Source organism: Mastomys coucha, unplaced genomic scaffold, assembly GCF_008632895.1.
Source record: "Mastomys coucha isolate ucsf_1 unplaced genomic scaffold, UCSF_Mcou_1 pScaffold2, whole genome shotgun sequence".
Taxonomy (NCBI): Eukaryota; Metazoa; Chordata; class Mammalia; order Rodentia; family Muridae; genus Mastomys; species Mastomys coucha.
Genome location: NW_022196902.1, coordinates 12,703,469 through 12,722,874, shown reverse-complemented (window position 1 = coordinate 12,722,874; position 19,406 = coordinate 12,703,469). Strand labels below are relative to the sequence as shown.

At 40.9% G+C, this 19,406-nt stretch overlaps 1 protein-coding gene across 5 annotated transcripts in view; it reads left to right on the top strand.

Moving 5' to 3' along the window:
* The window catches only part of Pde7b (phosphodiesterase 7B), a 353,839-nt gene that overhangs the window by 298,688 nt on the left and 35,745 nt on the right, over positions 1-19,406 (top strand). For all 5 annotated transcript variants that reach the window (XM_031380550.1, XM_031380552.1, XM_031380549.1 and 2 more), the window contains 5 exons: positions 264-415; positions 3,852-3,915; positions 6,382-6,477; positions 9,131-9,231; positions 13,130-13,261. In XM_031380550.1, coding sequence (XP_031236410.1) covers positions 264-415; positions 3,852-3,915; positions 6,382-6,477; positions 9,131-9,231; positions 13,130-13,261 — 545 coding nt within the window. The remainder of the gene's footprint in view (positions 1-263; positions 416-3,851; positions 3,916-6,381; positions 6,478-9,130; positions 9,232-13,129; positions 13,262-19,406) is intronic.

Here is a 19,406-nt window from a genome sequence, read left to right as displayed (position 1 = left end):
CAGCTTCGGCTACATAGAAGACCCTATCAAAAGAAGAGAGAGCCAGAGGGACAGAGGAAAGAAAGGGCAGGAAGATCACTTCTTTGTTTGCTTGTTTCATTTATTAGAAGAACTTTAAACATCAAGTTAATAGACCATATTCAACTCGATTTAGCCCTTAAAGTGTCTTTTAAATGTCTCTCCTTTTATTATATTATTCTCCACATAGAGAAAATGATCCCTCTTTTAAACGCATGAATTCTGCTCATGATTCCTTTCCACAGATACAACACACTCAGGGGAAATTGGCACCAAGAAAAAGGTGAAAAGACTGCTAAGTTTCCAAAGATATTTCCATGCATCTAGGCTTCTCCGAGGGATTATACCGCAGGCCCCGCTCCACCTGCTGGATGAAGACTACCTTGGACAAGCAAGGGTAAGCCAGCTATGTCTAAGTCTGCCTGCAGCAGGAAGTGGCCAAGAGCCTTTGCCCCCACTGACAGCACCTGAGTCTGAACCCTACTCTGCCTCTCGGGGGGTGGGGGGATTGACTTTGGGTTTGTTATTTAGCACATCTACACTTATTTTCTCAAACACAAAATGAAGATTATAGAACAATGTACTGCATAGAGGTAATTAAAGATTTTCTAGATATAACATTTGGTCTTTGTAGTTATAGGGTAGGGGGTGCTGGGGATTAAATCTGGGATTTATGCAAACTAAGTAAGTATGTCACTGAGCTACACACCCGATCCTGAGGTAAAGCATGTTCCCATATTTAATATGCTCATGCCAAATACACATTAGCTATTTTCACTTTTATAAATGTGTAGAACCTATTTATACAAACAAACAAAGTAAAGGCTAAACAAAGTAAAGTGTTGGCCTGAAAGACTACTACTTAGGGTGTAAGTAAATCTTTAAATCCACCAAATCGTCTTGTGTAATGGCAACTGAAAATATCTCCAGTAATTATCAACACTTACCTCTACATTAGATGCACATATTAGCCTATTGATGTCTTTAAGCCATTCAAAAAGCTTCTAATAATAAATCATTTTTCACTCTACATTGACCTAATGAGATAGAACTCAATGTATGATTATTTAAAAACAATTTTCAAGTTACTTCCAGCCTAAGTTGCCAAAGAAATTTAAATTTCAGGGTTAAACTTGCCACCATTTAAACAAAGGTCAAAAGTAGTATATAATGATATACTGCTACATATATGCTGCTAAAAATGAACAATAAATAGTGCCAGAGGAACCAAATTCCAATATCCTGTCTATAAAAGGATAAAAGTTAATTAGACTTTACAATAGCCCAAGAGTGAAATTAAATGATTGGTTTGTAGTTGGTGGTTGGTTGGTAGTTGGTTGGTTAGTTGGTTGGCAGTTGGTGATTGGTTGGTGGTGGTTGGTTGTAAGTTGGTAGTTGGTTGATTAGTTTGTAGTTGTTGATTAATTAGTGGTTGGTTGATTGGTTGGTAGTTGGTTGGTAGTTGGTAGTTGTTTGGTGGTTGGTGGTTGGTTGATTGGTTGGTAGTTGGTGGTTGGTTGATTGGTTGGTAGCTGGTGGTTGTTTGGTGGTTGGTGGTTAGTTGGTTGGTTGGTAGTTGGTAGTTGGTTGATCGGTTGTAAGTTGGTGGTTGGTTGGTGGTGATTGGCTGGTAGTTGGTGGTTGGTTGATTGGTTGTAAATTGGTGGTTGGTTGGTGGTGATTGGCTGGTAGTTGGTGGTTGGTTGATTGGTTGTAAGTTGGTGGTTGGTTGGTGGTTGGTGGTTAGTTGGTTGTCAGTTGGTTGATTGGTGTTTCATGTGTGATTGGTGTTTGGTTGATAGATGGTTGGTTAGTAGGTGATGGTTGATGGGCAGTTGACTAGGTGGTAGATAGTTGGCTGATTTGTTGAAAGGAGATCAATAATAACTTCTTCTAATACTGCACTGTCAGTGACAGAGCACTCATGGTGAGTTCTCTCCTCTAGGCAGCCACATTTTTAAAGGTGATGTTGAAATATAGAAAAAATAATAGACCACCAGAAGTCTTCTTGACAGAAAACAGGGCCTGACTCTCTCTCTGCCTTTCACATTGTAGGATTTGGGTAAAGATTCACTCCAAACAGACAATCATCCCTTTGTTTCTTGAAAACATTGTGAGAGCTGTGCAAGTCATATAAGACACTGGATTTTTCACAGGACACAGAACCACTCAGAGGCAGAGAGGATCATGAGTTAGTCCTTGCATTAGCGACTGCAAATGTCTTCAAAGAGATATGAATGGAATTGTAGGAACTACGGTGTAGAAAGAATCAACCACCTCAACCTTTATGTCACATTTAATTCTAAGCATAGCTTACTTTTTAATAAAAAAAAAAGTCTTCATTATACTCATTAGGTCTTCAAATTATCCAGTATGGTCAGTTACTCACTGCTCGGTCTCCTATACAGTTAATTTTTCGTGCAGTCCACACTGAGCACCATGACTGCTCAGCAATGGTTTTCACTTTGTTTTTAAGTTTTTATTACAAGAACCAGGGCTGTAGCTCAGTGGTAAAGTTCTTCCTGGCATGGAGATCCTGGGTTTCATCCCAAATATCACAAATACAAATAGAAAAAGAAGGGGACTGGAGAGATGGCTCAGCAGGAAAGAGCACTGTCTGCTCTTCCAAAGGTCCTGAGTTCAAATCCCAGCAACCACATGGTGGCTCAGACCATCCATAATGAGATCCAAAGACCTCTTCTGGTGTGTCTGAAGACAGCTACAGTGTACTTACATATAACAATAAATAAATCTTAAAAAGAGAGAAAGAAAGAAAGAGAGAAAGGAAGGAAAGAAGGAAGGAAGGAAAGAAGGAAGGAAGAGAAGAAAAAGAAATGTCCCAAAGCTTCTCCCTACAGTTCCCCCTGGTTTAACAGACGCCCTACAGTACCCCCTGGTTTAACAGATGCCCTACAGTTCCCCCTGGTTTAACAGACGCCCTACAGTGCCCCTTGGTTTAACAGACACCCTACAGTAACCCCTGGTTTAACAGATGCCCTACAGTACCCCCTGGTTTAACAGACGCCCTACAGTACCCCCTGGTTTAACAGACACCCTACAGTACCCCCTGGTTTAACAGACACCCTACAGTACCCCCTGGTTTAACAGACACCCTACAGTGCCCCTTGGTTTAACAGATGCCCTACAGTACCCCCTGGTTTAACAGACACCCTACAGTACCCCCTGGTTTCCCAGACACCCTACAGTACCCCCTGGTTTAACAGACGCCCTACAGTACCCCCTGGTTTAACAGACACCCTACAGTACCCCCTGGTTTAACAGACACCCTACAGTACCCCCTGGTTTAACAGACACCCTACAGTTCCCCTTGGTTTAACAGACACCCTACAGTGCCCCTTGGTTTAACAGACACCCTACAGTAACCCCTGGTTTAACAGATGCCCTACAGTACCCCCTGGTTTCCCAGACACCCTACAGTACCCCCTGGTTTAACAGATGCCCGTACCTGCGCTCCCTGTGAATAGGCACTGTGGCAGGCACTTGAGGCACATAGCACTCCCTTGCAACCAACAACTCTCTGGTGAAGATGGTATCAGCCACATTTTTTCAGATGAGTCAGAGAAGTTAAGGATGTAACCAAGATCCAACAGCCAGGAAGAAAAATGGCTGATAATAGACCAGGTAGTTTAAACTTAGAGCCTGCCCCTTGTGCTGACATTAGTGAATGGAGCTAAATCTGTTTTATCCCAAATTTATTGTACATAGAGTAGAATGCTACAGTTTCCAAGTTTTTAACTGTTTAAATCCCCGTGTCTAGAATGTTTGAGTCTCAGTGCACTTCACTTGGGCATAACTTTTGTTTCCTTTCTCAGCATATGCTCTCCAAAGTTGGAATGTGGGACTTTGACATTTTCTTGTTTGATCGCTTGACAAATGGTAAGTTACCTCCAAAGAATTCTCACTAAAATACACACCATAAAATGGATTCATTTCTTGAGAAACAATTTGTATTTTTAGACAAATTGCTTTTTCCCCCTTTCTCACTTTCATAAATCTATAGTCAATCAGGACAGACCAGAGAGGGGGAAATTATTCAGATAAAGAATGAGGGCACCAGAGCGAGTGGGACCGGAGTTCCATTCCCAGCAGCCACAAGATGACTCACAGCCCGTGTTTATGTGTATAAGTACAGCTACAGTGTACTTATACACATAAAATAAATAAATAAATCTTTTTTAAAAAAAAAAGGAATGAGGACCAAATCTGACCTTAGCATGTTAGGATGGTTTTCTTCTGAACTGTGGTCCCCAAAGAATCAGGAAACCACAGATTGCATTCTTTCCTCACAGAATACTCTGGTCATGTCCAAATGTAGACAGCTCATTGTTAGTCACTGAAAAGTGAGCACACAGAAGCCCATCTGACTAGCCCTGCCTCTTGCAGACGGCTGCCTCTTAAGTTGAGTCTGCCCACTTCAGGTATTGCTCAGATAAGTTTGGCATCATCAGAAGGAAGCACCCGCCAGGGAAAGAATGTGAAAGCTTAGGCAGAAGCTGAAAATTAAACATTCCCATCAAGTCTTCCTTTCATGTCTATGTCTTATAAAAGCTTTACCTAACAAAATAAGCAAATACATTTTCCTCCACCTATTAAAAAGTATAGACAGTGTTAGGCAGTAAAAGACATCACTTAATGTTGATGTTGGTCTGGCCCATCACCTGCCTTATGTGTGCATCAAGTCGTTGCCCATAGCTTTCTCAACCCCATTTGAGTTGACAAGCAATGTGCTGTAAGAGATATGCAGTGTCACATCATGACTTGGATGTTTACTCTATGGAAAGCTAACTGAAATATATACACTATGGGTAGAGTCCATAATGTTTCATCGTTCTTGTTTGGATCAGTTAGAAATGGGTACTGATGACTGAAATTAACAGTGAAAAAAAGAACTTCTTAAGTGGTATTTGAAAAAAGTATAATCGTGACTGTTACAGAAATGGGAAATGACGCCATCAAAGGTTTTGTCTACCTCTGTTCACTAGCCTGCCACTAACCTACCACAACAGTTCAAAACTAACCGAAAAGAAACACACACACACACATGCACACATGCACGTGCATGGTAAGACACACTAACATTCTTTTATAAATAGCTACTAGGCTAGCTTCAGTTATAAGTGTATGGACAAGGATTATTTACAGTGCTATCTGTTATCCTTATTGAAGAGTTCTGAAATAGCACCAAGACAATCAAATTTGTGGAGAGCCACTGAACTGGGAACTTGAAACAAATGTTCTTTAGCAACACTCAGATTCCACTGAACACACTTGGGCAGCCTCCTGACCCAATGCAAAGTCTTAAATAATCTCTGTAATACTTTTTTAAAGTATTAAAAATACCTGTCACCCAGGCATGGTGACACCCAGGAAGCTGAGGCTACTGAAACATGAATTTGAGGTTAGCCTGGACTACAATATAATGAGACTTTATCTTAATAATGAATAAATTAGCCAGGCAGTGGTAGTGCTTGTCTTTAATCCCAGCACTTGGGAGGCAGAGGCAGGCAGATTTCTGAGTTGAAGGCCAGCCTGGTCTACAGAGTGAGTTCCAGGACAGCCAGGGCTATGCAGAGAAACCCTGTCTCAAAAAAAAAAAAAAAACCAAAAACAAAAACAAGGCAAAACAAAAAATAAAAACAAAAAAAATTAACTGAACTATAATTCAAAATAATTATTCTTAGATAATATCTCTTGAATATTGTTACTATAGCTTTAATTCTGTAGCTCTTCTTGCCTGAATTGTGAAGTATCTCAGTCAGTCTTCTCTTGGATAAGTGTCCTAGAATGAACTTTACAGTGAAAAGTAAATTCAAAGTGACTTAAAGCATATTTTGAGGGTCTGTGTGTTTTTAAAATTACACATATATACTCAATAAACAAATTCCTTCATTTAATTTCTTTTTTTTTTTTTGAGTTTTTTTGTTTTGTTTTGTTTTGTTTTTTGAGACAGAGTTTCTCTGTGTAGCCCTGGCTGTCCTGGAACTCACTCTGTAGACCAGGCTGGCCTCGAACTCAGGAATCCGCCTGCCTCTGCCTCCCAAGTGCTGGGATTAAAGGCGTGCGCCACCACTGCCTGGCCTTTTTTTGAGTTTTTTGCATTTAATTTCTTTTCCTCTGGAATAAGAGGATGGGAGCTAATTTTATTTATACAATATAATGAGAAACCTAGAAAAAAAATGTAATATATATAATTTCAAATGAAAAGTGAGGAATTATTCTATCAGAGAAACCTTATTTTGGAGAATTTAAATCTTATTTTCAATCTTGCTAGTGTTTTGTTGTTATTGTTGCTGGTTGGTTGGTTGGTTAATAAAAGTAAAGTGAGTGCCTGTTCCTCTGCAGGGAACAGTCTGGTAACCCTGTTGTGTCACCTCTTCAACTCCCATGGGCTCATCCACCATTTCAAGCTCGATATGGTGACCTTACACAGGTTTTTGGGTAAGTCTTTTTTCTTACATGTTCCTATACAACCGTAAGTATCAAGAAACACGAGCTGAATAAAGGACTCAGCAGACATGACGTGGGGGAAAAGCCCACAAGGCCTCAGCCCTACACAGAGAGCAACAGATCACCAAGGAATGCTGGGAATGGGAGAGACAGTCTTCCCAGGGAGAAGTCCTCTCGGTGGTTATTTAATGCTAAATAGTCAGCCCTGAAAGACACACACAGGTCACACTTACAGCAGGCTGTATCTTGGTGGTTATTTAATACTAAATAGTCAGCCCTGAAAAGATACACACAAGTAACATTTTCAGCACGTTGTATTTGTGCGTTTAGGAATATGTATGTATGTGTGTGTAGTGTGGTGTGTGTATGTGTGTGTGTTTGTGTTTGTGTACATGTGTGTGAATTTGAAAGAGAGTAAAGAAAAGTATATGGGGGTTTGGAGGGAGAAAAGGGAAGTAGAAAATGATGTAAATATATTATAATCTCAAAAAAAAAACCAGAAATAATTTTAAATAAATAGTGTTAACCACAGCATGATAGAAAAAGACCTCAAATTAATCTTAAAGGGTTTAATCTTAGTTTTTAAATATAACTTATCTGTTCTAAGTCATTGATGAGTTGTTAGCTTAATGTGTTATGCTTGCAATACATTAAGGATCTATAAAAATAACCACCAAGGGTACATAGGTGTCGAGACATTCTGATATGTTCCTATACTAATAGAATCCCAATGAGATAATGATCAGAGCAGGATTTGCTGAAAATCCTTAAAATGAATTATAACAACAATTTACATTCCACCACTGTGGGTGGACTACTTTAGGTAAATCACTTCTAATTGTTTGAAGAAGCCCACAAGTTGGACATTATTATCACCACTTGTCCCACAGTCATAGAGAACAACCAAGAGATTTCAGTACCTTCCCAAGGCTAATGACTAGTAAGCGACAGAACTCAGGTCACACGCAGGTCGAAGCCAGCCATCTTCACACACGCCACCACCCCAGGCATGGGTCTTTCTCTAAAAGCAGCCCAGTTCCTCTTTGGTTCAATGAACTTTCTTATTTATCTCCTCATATGAATTCTCCAAGGTAAATTCCTAGTCACCTGATTGCTCGCCTCTGCCATTTAGTACATTTCTGGCTCAAGCAGCACTCATCATTGACAGTACCATGAATTCTAAAGTTGATTCGGTGCCATCAGAAGGCACAGAAAGGCAGCCCCTGCCACCAGGTTTACAAGGTTCTTTATCTCCTGCATCCTCTCTCAAGAGCATGATGCATGTATTAATACATGGACCATTCAAAGTCATGTATTAATACATGGACCAAAGGCAGCAGCACTTGTACTCAGGGCATTGTTATAAGGAAGTTGAGGATTATGGTTATGTAATTTGCTGGGCGATAGTGACGCACGCCTTTAATCCCAGCACTTAGGAGGCAGAGGCAGGCGAATTTCTGAGTTCGAACCCAGCCTGCTCTACAGAGTGAGTTCTAGGACAGCTAGGGGCTACACAGAGAAACCCTGTCTCAAAAATTAATTAATTAATTAATTAATTAATTAATTAATTAAAAGTAATTTGCACATCACAGAGAAGTGTCAGAGATGGAGTTTACATGTGATATGAAAGAAGCCTACTGAATAAAAAAGTCCATGCAGCATAGCAGAGACATGTGTAACCAAGCAGCTACAACCTGGCTCCTTTCCAGAAACACAAACAACCTCAGGCTGATTGCATTCTAATTGCTTGAGCAAAATAATGGCCATGAAAAAGGCCAAATAATTTTGATTGGTCTAAAGAGATACAGATTCTTTGGATACATGTGCCCCCAGAACATGTAAGAAATACAGCCTTGGCTTCTGAGTTAACAGCAGAATCTGGAGCCAGATTTGAAGCAACGCTTAAAGAATATGGCCATTGTAAGTCTGAACATTCTATACACACTGAATATATTTCATCCCAAGCATTAACTCGGTTATACGCTGAAGCAGGTATTGGCTTCTTTTATAAGCTGCAAACCAAGACTGGATTGCCTTTCATGAACTTGGTACTCTAAGCCTTGCTTTGCACTGGAGGGGCATGAAAGATGATGCGCTGAACAGGGGAGACATGAACCAAGTGGGCTATGCTTGGCTCGGTGCAGCCATGTAATAGCTACCTGCTGGGGGCTAGGAGGCTACGATCTGCTTTGATGACTGTTTGTTATTCAAGTGGTAATCCAGTCACTGGACAGCAGGAATCTAAAACACAAGGACTCTGAAGGAGAGCATCATCTAGGGCGCATTACTAATAAATGGCAACAGACTTAGGTAACCGAAAGATGGTGTGAAATAAAGCTGTCCTTTTCCCTCCATATTTATTTTTCCTGTGAATGAGAGACTTCGTGGGATGCCAGAAAGGGGTGATCTATGGAGGAGGTGAGAGACCCCAAGAGCTGCACAAATCCTTCTGGCCTTTCTCTTCCCCTTCCTCCCCATTACAAACAAGCAGGGCAAGACTTGCAAACTAACCTTCTTTTTGAAAGGATTTCTCAGGCACTTTAGAAGCTCTGATACTTTTAAGCAAGAAACACCTCCAATAAGTCTTCTCTGCTATGTCGTTCTTACTCTGATCTTAGCTAACTAAGCTTTCTATCCCTCCTAGTTATGGTTCAGGAAGATTACCATGGTCACAACCCATACCACAATGCTGTTCACGCGGCTGACGTCACACAGGCCATGCACTGTTACCTGAGGGAGCCAAAGGTAAGACAAGACCTCCTCAGCCATCTGGAGATGCCAAGTCAGCATATTGCTAAACACCAAGGACCCAATGTTAGGAATCCTTCACAATATGAATGCAGATTATTTGTACTAACGTTTTCAGTGTCAGCTCTGAAAATCTTATCACATCCATGAAAAGAGATGGGGATTATCTGATATTTCCTGTCATCGTTTATTGATTTTTAAGGCTGCGTGAGGCTAGAAAAAAATCCCAGCCTACATCCTCAGTGTTCCCAAAGACCACCACTTTGTGATGGGCTTTTACCACAAACACTGCAGGGCTGAGCTTAACTGGAAAAGGCTTCCCAGCTTGTGGGGTTGATCAATAAATAGGATCAGAAGCTCCAGTTTCAAATCCAATTTCTACTTGGCCAATGGGAAATTTTGATTCAGAATCCATAAAAATCTGTAAATGTCCAACACCTCTTAGCGAGCATGCTCTGATGCAATGGACTGACCCACAGTCAGAGATTAAAGACATAATGAGTGTAATACAATAGTCGTTACAATCAAGGCGATGGTCATTATAGGTGAGGCAGTTCCTCACTATTGAAAAATTAGGGTTTTGGTATAATATACAGTAGGAATTTTCAAGTTTTTTTTAAAAAAATAATATTCAAATCCAAGAATCTGCTTAGTTCCATCAATTTTAGTAATTCATTAAATACATAGATGCTTCAACATAAACCACTAAAAACAAAGGCATCCTGGGATGAAGCTAGAAGGACGCTGCATACCTGTAAACCAAACGCCTTTCCAGCCCCCAAACAGTAAAAATTATATCATCTACTTCCACCTTTTAAATCAGACTTCCCATTTTCCTGTTTGTTTTCCTGGTTGGCTAAAATTTAAAGATTCTCATACATTCCTTAACCCTTTATTCCATATTGAGATATTGAGGAAGTATGCAAATTTTGTAATTCAATCTACTTCTTTCAAAGAACTGGCAAAGACATATATTTGTTAAAATGCACCAGGGTTGGAGGCTAAATTCTGTGGCAGTGTGCTTGACAAGTATAGGAGAAGCCCTAGGTCCAGTCCCTAATACAGGCTTTAAAAAAAGGATTAAGGGCAAGCAGGTTAGATACTCAGTAGGTAAAAGCTCTTGTCACAAAAGCCTGACAATCTAAGTTCAGTCCCCAGACCCCTAAGTGGAAGTCCACACACATGCCATGGGATGCACAGGCCTGTACACACACACACACACACACACACACACACACACACACACATGGGGTGGAGGGTGGAGAGAGAATAGTTATTTATATATTTATACATGTGTGTACATATATATGTATAAATATATATTTTAGTTCAGAAACAATGATAACTCAATCTCAACTACTAAACAACTAAAAACCTAATCTTGTGAGCCTTATTAAAATCCCATTCCTTGCAGATCCGCCATGATACCAGGAAACTCTAGTAGTTCCATCTTACCCCTCTGCCACCCTGGTTCCAAAGAGGAACCTAACTCCCTCTTGCTTCCTCTTTTTCTCTCTCCAACCCAGAAGTCCCACCTACTCGCCCAGTGACTGGCTTCTTTATTCATTAGTGATTGGTTCACAAGAGCAACACCAGGCCCATCCACAGCACTTCCCCTTTTCTGTTCTAATAAAAAACAAAACCTTTCTCTCAATATAGAGCACAACTATTACCATTTTGTAATTTATAAGGTATAAGATAGACCTAATACCCAGTCCATCAACTTTGTCATTAAGATAGAACATTGTCATCTATCCTAAATTAGAAGACTTATCATTCTATACCTGACTCATGTCCTGGCTTTAGATAGTATGCCATCTGAAAAGTATCCTCTCAAATCTATTCTCTCAAAGTAAATAGCCTGGGTTGGCTATGAGACTATAGTTTTTCAACCCCCATCAGAAATCCGAGAATGGCCAACACACAGCTTCCAGAACTGAGACAAGTTGTAGAGACAACTGCCTACCTATACAGCCCCAGTACATCAGGAAGATGGAGCATATCTTCAGCCTTCTGGCCCAGGATCATCTGACAGACCTTAGAAAAGCAGGAATATTAAGCACTAGCCTATTCTGTCTCCACAGAACTAAGCTGTCCTAACCTGTAAGTTGTGTCCTTTCAAGAACAGTACAGGTCTGCAGGAGAAATAGGCAATTTCTGCCCGGTGGCGACCTAGCCACAATGTACAACCTCACCTGGAAGTAAGATGCTCAGCTGCTTCCATGAATCCATGAATGGGGAGCTGTTAGGAGCAGGTTTGTCTCAACAAGTGAATAAATAGCATTAAAAGTCACATTCTGTGGATTTCTGATATTTTTGAAATCCAACTATCTATATAAAGTAATCTGGACTGTTCTCTGTTAACTATTCTCAGCCATTTCTAATTAAATTCTGCCCATGTTAGACAGAATTTGAGTACCCTGTAAAGACTTATTAGAGCAATATATCCTTATACCATCATTCAGCACTCTGCCTGGAGCCACAGACATTTATGTTATTAATACCTGTTCACTGCCCTCTCCATTTGAAGTCAGTGACTAATTTTCCCTATCCTAGTACCAAACCACAGGCAAACTTCCCCACGTGATTTGGACAAAATCTGTATATAAAAGCAAATAATCCCAATTTTATAAATTCACAGTTCAATCAATCTCTGCCCCAAGATTTAGGCAACTTCCCATTCTCATGCTCTCTGACTCAGAGCAGCCTGCCTTCCCCACAGCAGGGGACCTCTCAGCACCTGCTTTCAGTTTCTTTGTTTCAATTCCTACACTGACTTGTCTCAGCGCTACCAGCTATTCACTTAGAAAAAGGAAAGAAATAAAATAAAACTCTAACTCTCAGGCTAATAATCTTAAATTTCTAGTGGATTTTTCCCAACACGTTGGTTCGCCGCCTGTTGCGGGCAGTATTATGAAGGATTTGAACTGGCACACTCCACCCTTGTGCCTCTACCCTGGCAGTAAAGGGTTTGAACTAGCATGCTCTGAGCTTGTGCCTCTGCCAAGGCAGCCTGGCCTGCCATGTACTGGTGAGCAATGGTTAGCCTGCTTTTATCTCATGGAGATTCTGACTCTGAACTCCACAATCTCTCCACCCAGTTCACTAGGTTGCCACTTGCGAGTAGCTACCACACCAACCTTGTGCCCCCCACAGCCTTTGTGACTAATGTGCCTCGACCTCATGCCCCCCATGGCCTTTGTGATTGATGCACCTTGGCTACTTACCTTTCTCTTAAACCCAGACGACCTGCCACTTAAAGGAAAAGTCAACACAAACTTAGTTCAGAAACAATGGAAACTCAATCTCTGCACGCAACAACTAAAACCTAATCTTGTAAGCCTTATTAAAATCTGATCCCTCCAGTGGCGGATCCTTGCAGGTCCGTCATGATCCCAGGGAACTCTAGCAGCTCCATCTTACCTCTCTGCTGTCCCGTTCCAAAGAGGGACCTAACTCCCTCCTGCTTCCTCTCTTTCTTTCTCCAACCTAGAGAATAATAATATTTTTAAATGAATTTTTAAACAGAATATATATGTTTTAAAAGACACATATATGAATGCTTCTTTAAGTCTGTTTGTTGCTTTGACTAACTTGTTTCTCCATTTGCAATTTACTTTCTGAGTAAGGCTGGTCCCACTGCCTCTCCTGCCCACCAGTCTTGCCCACAGGCTATACCACAGCAACTGCAAAGCTTGTTTTAGCAGGAGGAGGGAGCCTTCCACACCCCTCTTACTCCTGCAGCCCTCAGTGCCTGCCACCTCACTGGCTGCCTCAGAGGGCAGAGGTCTGGCTGACAGGCCTGAACAGTATTTCATTCTGTTTGCTTTAGACACATCAAATGCTCTTCTATCGGCAGATAACAATCAATCTCTGGATTTTATTTTTTTAACAGTTGGCAAGCTTCCTCACACCTCTGGACATCATGCTTGGACTACTGGCTGCAGCAGCTCATGACGTGGACCACCCAGGGGTGAACCAGCCATTTTTGATCAAAACTAACCACCACCTTGCCAACCTGTATCAGGTAAAAGAGAAAAAAAATTAAAAATTAAAAAGCAGAGTGGGGGTCAGTTGCCATAAGTACACAGCTTGAACCTTTTTTTGCCCTAAAAGATGGCTCAACCTCAGTGAAGTGAATCACATCCAAAGATCATGGTTTGATTTAGAGCCAGGCTATCCCCTGAAGAAAGCTAAACTGATGTACAAAGATATCCAAAAAACTGTTTGTTCCAAAGCACCTTTGAAACTGTTCTAAGTCAACGGAATCCATGAACCTACCCTCTTGTGGCTTGAAGTATGTATCTTCATGGTGACTGTCATATATCCCTAGTGGTCAGCTAAAGCTGGGTCTTACAGATCTTAAATACCTATTTCCCAGGTGTGGTTCTAATTCAGATTTGAGTCTCTGGACCCATTTCTAAGCTGTATTGGCCTTGCAGTAAAAGGCATGTTAAAAGATAAGAAATATATTTTGTTGTTCTAAATTATCTCCCCAGTATGATTGGCTGGCCTAAAGAACTCTTACTAGTGATATCAGTTAAGATATTAAGTCCTATATTACTATTCTCAAAATATTCTCTTTTTTTGTTTGTTTTTTCGGTTTTTTTTTTGTTTTTTTTTTGTTTTTTTGTCTTTGTTTTTTTTTTTGTTTTTTTGTCTTTGTTTTTGTTTTTGTTTTTGTTTTTTTGAGACAGGGTTTCTCTGTATAGCCCTGGCTGTCCTGGAACTCACTCTGTAGACCAGGCTGGCCTTGAATTTAGAAATCTGCCTGCCTCTGCCTCCCAAGTGCTGAGATTAAAGGCGTGCACCACCACTGCCCAGCAAAACATTCTTAACTTTCTCATGTGTTGTTGTTTGTTTTGAGGTAAGGTTTCATATGAGCCAGACTAGCTTAGCTTATTTAGACATAGTAAGCTAAACTTACTATGTAGCTCAAGCTGGTCTCAAATTCTCAGCCCTCATGCCTCGGCTTCTCAAGTGCTAGGATTTCAACCATACACTGATGTGAGTTTTCAGTGTAATTCATACCAGGGAGTCATCTATTCCAACTCTAGATTTTGTTTTAATTGTATGATTAAAAAAAAAAAAAGACCTCTTAATAGATGGTCATATAACAACTCCATTAAGCAGGAGTTTTCAGCTCAGGGGTTTATTTATTTATTTCCCATAAAGTACCAATGGAACATGGAGACAGCCCTGCTCCACCAAGGTGCACATGTAGAAACTAGCATCATGCTTGTTGTTGGATCCCCTGGCCAATCAGCCAGCACCTACAGATACAATTGTTTTAGGTTTGTTTTGTTTTTATGGTAAGCTTAAGAATAAGCCAAAAGGCTGGGCATAGGCAGGAGGACCCCTGTGAGTTCAAGTCCAGCTTGGTTTCAAACAAGTCCAGGACAGCCAGGACAATATAGAGAGACCCTGTCTCAAACAAAACAAAACAATCAAAACAAACAAACAAACAAAGCAAAATGAAACTAATTTCCAAAAACCATCTCAGGAGTTAACTTTTTGGTTGATAAAAACATAGACATTTGAATAGGGAGGAAGAAATAAATGGCTGTCCTGAGTTACCCCAAGCCCCACAACCTAGTAAGCTTTCTGTCCCTGTCAACACTGACCTTCTCAAATGCGTGCACGAGACAAAGGAAATCTATCAGCTATGGCTGCTTGACCTATCCCTACTAATGTGAAAACCTACATCATTCTAACTTCTTATTATCCTACAAAATCATAACAACAAAGTTTCTACTGTCATTGACTCATTTGTACTTTAAAATAAAGGTTATAAAAGTACGCTTTGGCATGTAGTGTATAAAAAGACATAGTAATGGACCAGTGAAATGATTCAGCGAGTAGAGACGCTCACTTCTGAGTTATCCTGAGTTCAATCCCCAAGGGGACATAAGAAAAATGATTGTGAAAGGTTATCCTCTGATCTGCACATATAGATATGCCTGTGCATACATACACACACACACACACAATCACACACTCACACAATCACACACTCATATACACATACACACACACTCATATACACATACACACACTCATACATACACTCACACTCACATGCCTGCACACACACAGTCACACTCATGTACACATACACACACTCACACATACACTCACACTCACACACACAGATAAATATTTCGAAAGATATAAACTGTTTTCTCCTTCAGACAAATCAGAAGGAGGTATGTCAGATGCTAAAACCATAAAACCAAAAATGTCAGATATTATTAATAACAGTTAAGTTCCTACTAGTAATTAATAAAAATAGAATCTCAAAACAGATCTTCCAATCTGAGTCAGGTACTGAAGACTCTCTCAAAATAATAAATTCTTTTTGTTTGTTTTGTTTTGTTTTTCCAAGACAGGGTTTCACTGTGTAGCCCTGGCTGTCCTGGAACTTGCTCTATAGGGCAGGCTGGCCTCGAACTCAGACCTCTGCCTACCTCTGCCTCCTGAGTGCTAGGATTAAATGCATATGCCACCACCACCCAGCTATAATAAATTGTTTACTCAAAGTTTTAGAAGTACAGGTAATGTTTAATAATTTTTATTTTATTCTCTTTATTAAAAGCAAATATTCTAATACAATCAAATTTCCAGGATTTTCAATGTAATATGTAGTCTTGTATGTTCTTAAGTGGTAACTTTTTATTGCATAGATCAGTAGGAATCCAAAAATAAACAAGACATATTCTCAGGACTAAACATTAGTTCAAATTCAAGTGCTCAAAACGTGAGTTATCCTAACCGACTTAATTCTAGTTTGAAAGGGGTTTGAAGAATTAACTAAAGAACATATATAGGTTTAGGTGTAGTTTTTTAAAGATTTTACTTGGTGCAGTAAGATGAGCTACTGCTCTCTCCAGAACACACAACAATCTAGACTGTGTGGTCTATTCCTTGACAGGAAAGAGGAGACTGGAAAGGGACGATCTAGAAGAGGGCTCAGAAACATTGTACAAGATACAAATACAAACAAGCACAAAAACTATACACTTGCTTACACATTTAATCAACAAGAGGACCACATAGGAGAGGAGCCATGATTTGTGCAGCTGTGAGAACAGCCTGTATGTGACTTCACTGCAGTCCAGACTGACCATAAATAAAGTGTAAGGTGGCCTCCTCTCCTCCCTCTGATGGCCTTCTCCTTCAGTTCTGAGAAAGATCATGGCATAATGCTCCACTCAGCATGCCATTGCCCTGAGATAAGGTGAGAGGCAGGGCGGCTGGAGTGGAGGTGGGGTCAGCAGAGGGCACCTCCCATCATCTACAGTCTGGACTTGCCAACCAGGGTGAAGACCCTGACTCCACCCAGTGCCTCACTCAGAGTGAAAGCAGTCATATGTCAAGGAAGGTAGACTAAGAGGGATGGAAGCACGCCAGAGGAAGGCCTCCGAAGTTACTGTCTATGCCTCCACATACCAACATTATTCATCATTGTACACACAGAGTCACAGAGAGGCTTGGTGACCTGCAAAGTGTACGCATCAAATTTAAGAGTGGTTACCACGGTTACAAAGAGAGTGGATTCCAGTCTCTTTTAAAGGGCACTTCCTCTTGATAGGTTCCATCTACATATTAGCTACAGACAGATCGCTACATGGATAATATAATGATTAAATCTTCCATGAAACTTTACGGTTATCCCATTCTGTGATATTTAGCAGAAGTATAAGTAGTTTACCTAGCCATTTCCTACAGGCAATTGGGGGTATGGGTTAACAATTTAAACTCCAGTTAGTTAGTTAGTTAGTTAGTTAGTTAGTTTGGTTTGGTTTTGGGGGACACTGTTTCTCTGTGCAGTCCTAGCTGTTTTGGAACTCATTTTGTAGAGACTTAGGCCAGGCTAGCCTCAAACTCACAGAGATCCTTTCCTGCCCGAGTTCTGGGATTAAAGGCATGCACCTCAACTGCCCAGCCTCCTTTTTGTTTTAAATGACTAAATCACACACATCAGGCTGTATATGAAGGAGGGAAAGAGCAGTCAAGCATCCGTAAAGCAGGCCGAGAGGCTTGTCAACGACCAAGATCTTATTTTGAACTCAGGATGCTCCTCGTCCTTGGAGACACCTAGATGAGGCCCTTGGGGCATCTCCAAGGAGACCATTTGGTTTGTTAGGCAAGAGCCAGGCAGAAACTGTTATTTCCAGAGTCATTTCATGAGCAATTAAGAATGAAAACACAAACCGGGTCCATGCTGTTGCTTTTCTTCCTCCATCCTCGAGATTTAAAAGTGGGGAAGCATCTGGTTACTTTGGCTACCAGACTCTCAGTTTATGAACATCACTCAAATGTTTTCATCAAAGACAGCATCCAGGAAATAGAATGGGAACAGCCAGCCACAGTGGCACAGCCTGCAATCCCAGCTACCCATGGAGATGGCAGCAGCAGGAATGCAGATTCAAGGCCAGCCTGGGCAATTTAGAGAGACCCCATCTCAAAATATTAAGGAAAAGGAAAACTGGAGCTATAGCTCAGTTGTAGAGAGATTGCCTGCCTGCATAAGGCCCTAGGTTCAAGCCCCATTACCACACAAAGAAAGAAAGAAAGAAAGAAAGAAAGAAAGAAAGAAAGAAAGAAAGAAAGAAAGAAAGAAAGAAAGAAAGAAAGAAAGAAAGGAAGGAAGGGAGGGAGGAAGGAAGGGAGGGGAAGAAAGAAAGGAGGAAGGAAAGAAGGAAGGAAGGAAGAAAGAAAAGCTGCATTACATGACAGCAACTTAGCTGTGCCAGATACTCTTTTGACAGGCAGCTTCTTGATTTAATTTGAAAACTTGTGTTGGTGGGTTATTAAATGCCAGCAATCAAAGAGATTGTTTTGTCTCTGGGACATACCATAGTTGGTATTTCAGAAAAGAAAAGAGGGAGGGAGTTGTTTTGCCTTCAATGTGATGAGGGTTTTGTTTGTCCAGATTAAAATTCTAATAGTTCTTCAGGCCACAAAGGTGGATGTCTATTCCTTCAACATTAAGGTAAAGATCATTCTTGGGCTCAGCAGATGGTTTATTTGGTTACCATGTAAGCATGAGAGCCAGCATTTGAATTCCCAGCACCCACATGAGAGCTGGTTCTAACCCCAGCACAGGAGAAAGCAGAGGAACCCGAGACTCTGCCACTCTCACGGCAACTATGAGCTCTGGGCTCAGGGAGAGATCCTGTCTCAAAAACAAGGTGTAGAGCAACAGAGGAAGACACCTAATGTCAGTCAGTAAGCTCTAGATGCAGATGCACAGAAAACTACCTTGCCCACACACACACACACACACACACACACACACACACACACACATACACACACACACTAAATAATAAAATTTTTAAAAGTAAAAAAATTTTAAAAGACTATCTAAAACTGCAAATGTGTGGAGTCTGAGATATGAATACATATTGTCACTGAGACAGTGTGAAATTGCTGAAGTGGCCCTTCTCCAGGGCAGACAGATCATTGCCTGATGTATTTTCCCAAGCTGGCTAGGCTGTCAGGGACATGAGGGTGGATCATCCTATTATATGTTCACAGCCCACCAACCATTTCTGAACTTAGTCTTCCTCCTCTCAGTTTACTTTTCTGGGACTATGGGATGGACCACAAGTCAGATACACCCATCACAGCAGAGCTGCTCCACTTCCAGGGACAAGCCATTGTCATCTCTGACCGTTTACTAGGAACCCCAGTGACTGGTCTGCTTTTCCCTAGTTCAGGACACAGACATCTTCCTGCCTCCGTGTGTCCACATTACTGGGTTTTCATAGTACTTTCCCCACTGTGCAGCCAGGAGGAGTTTCCTCAAACGCGATTCCGGCCACACAGACTCCTGCTAAAGATGAGCTTCAAGATTCTGTAAATAGCCAAACCTTGTGTACAGGCACCAACCTTGAGATTCTCACCATAGCCTTGCCTTCCACCAAGCCTTTCTACCCACCATATCCCCTTCTAGCCTCAATAAATCACAAATCAGAAATACTTTTCATTTCTCCAACATATCTCTCATTCCTCCATTCATTCAATGAATATTTGTGAATATATGCCAGGTGCCCGAACACAGAAGATGACCAAAGCAAATAAAAATGTCTACATTCTCCCAGGCAAAATAGAAAATAACTAAGCAAAGTATGTAGTCTCTTATAATGTGACCATTATAAGGCACA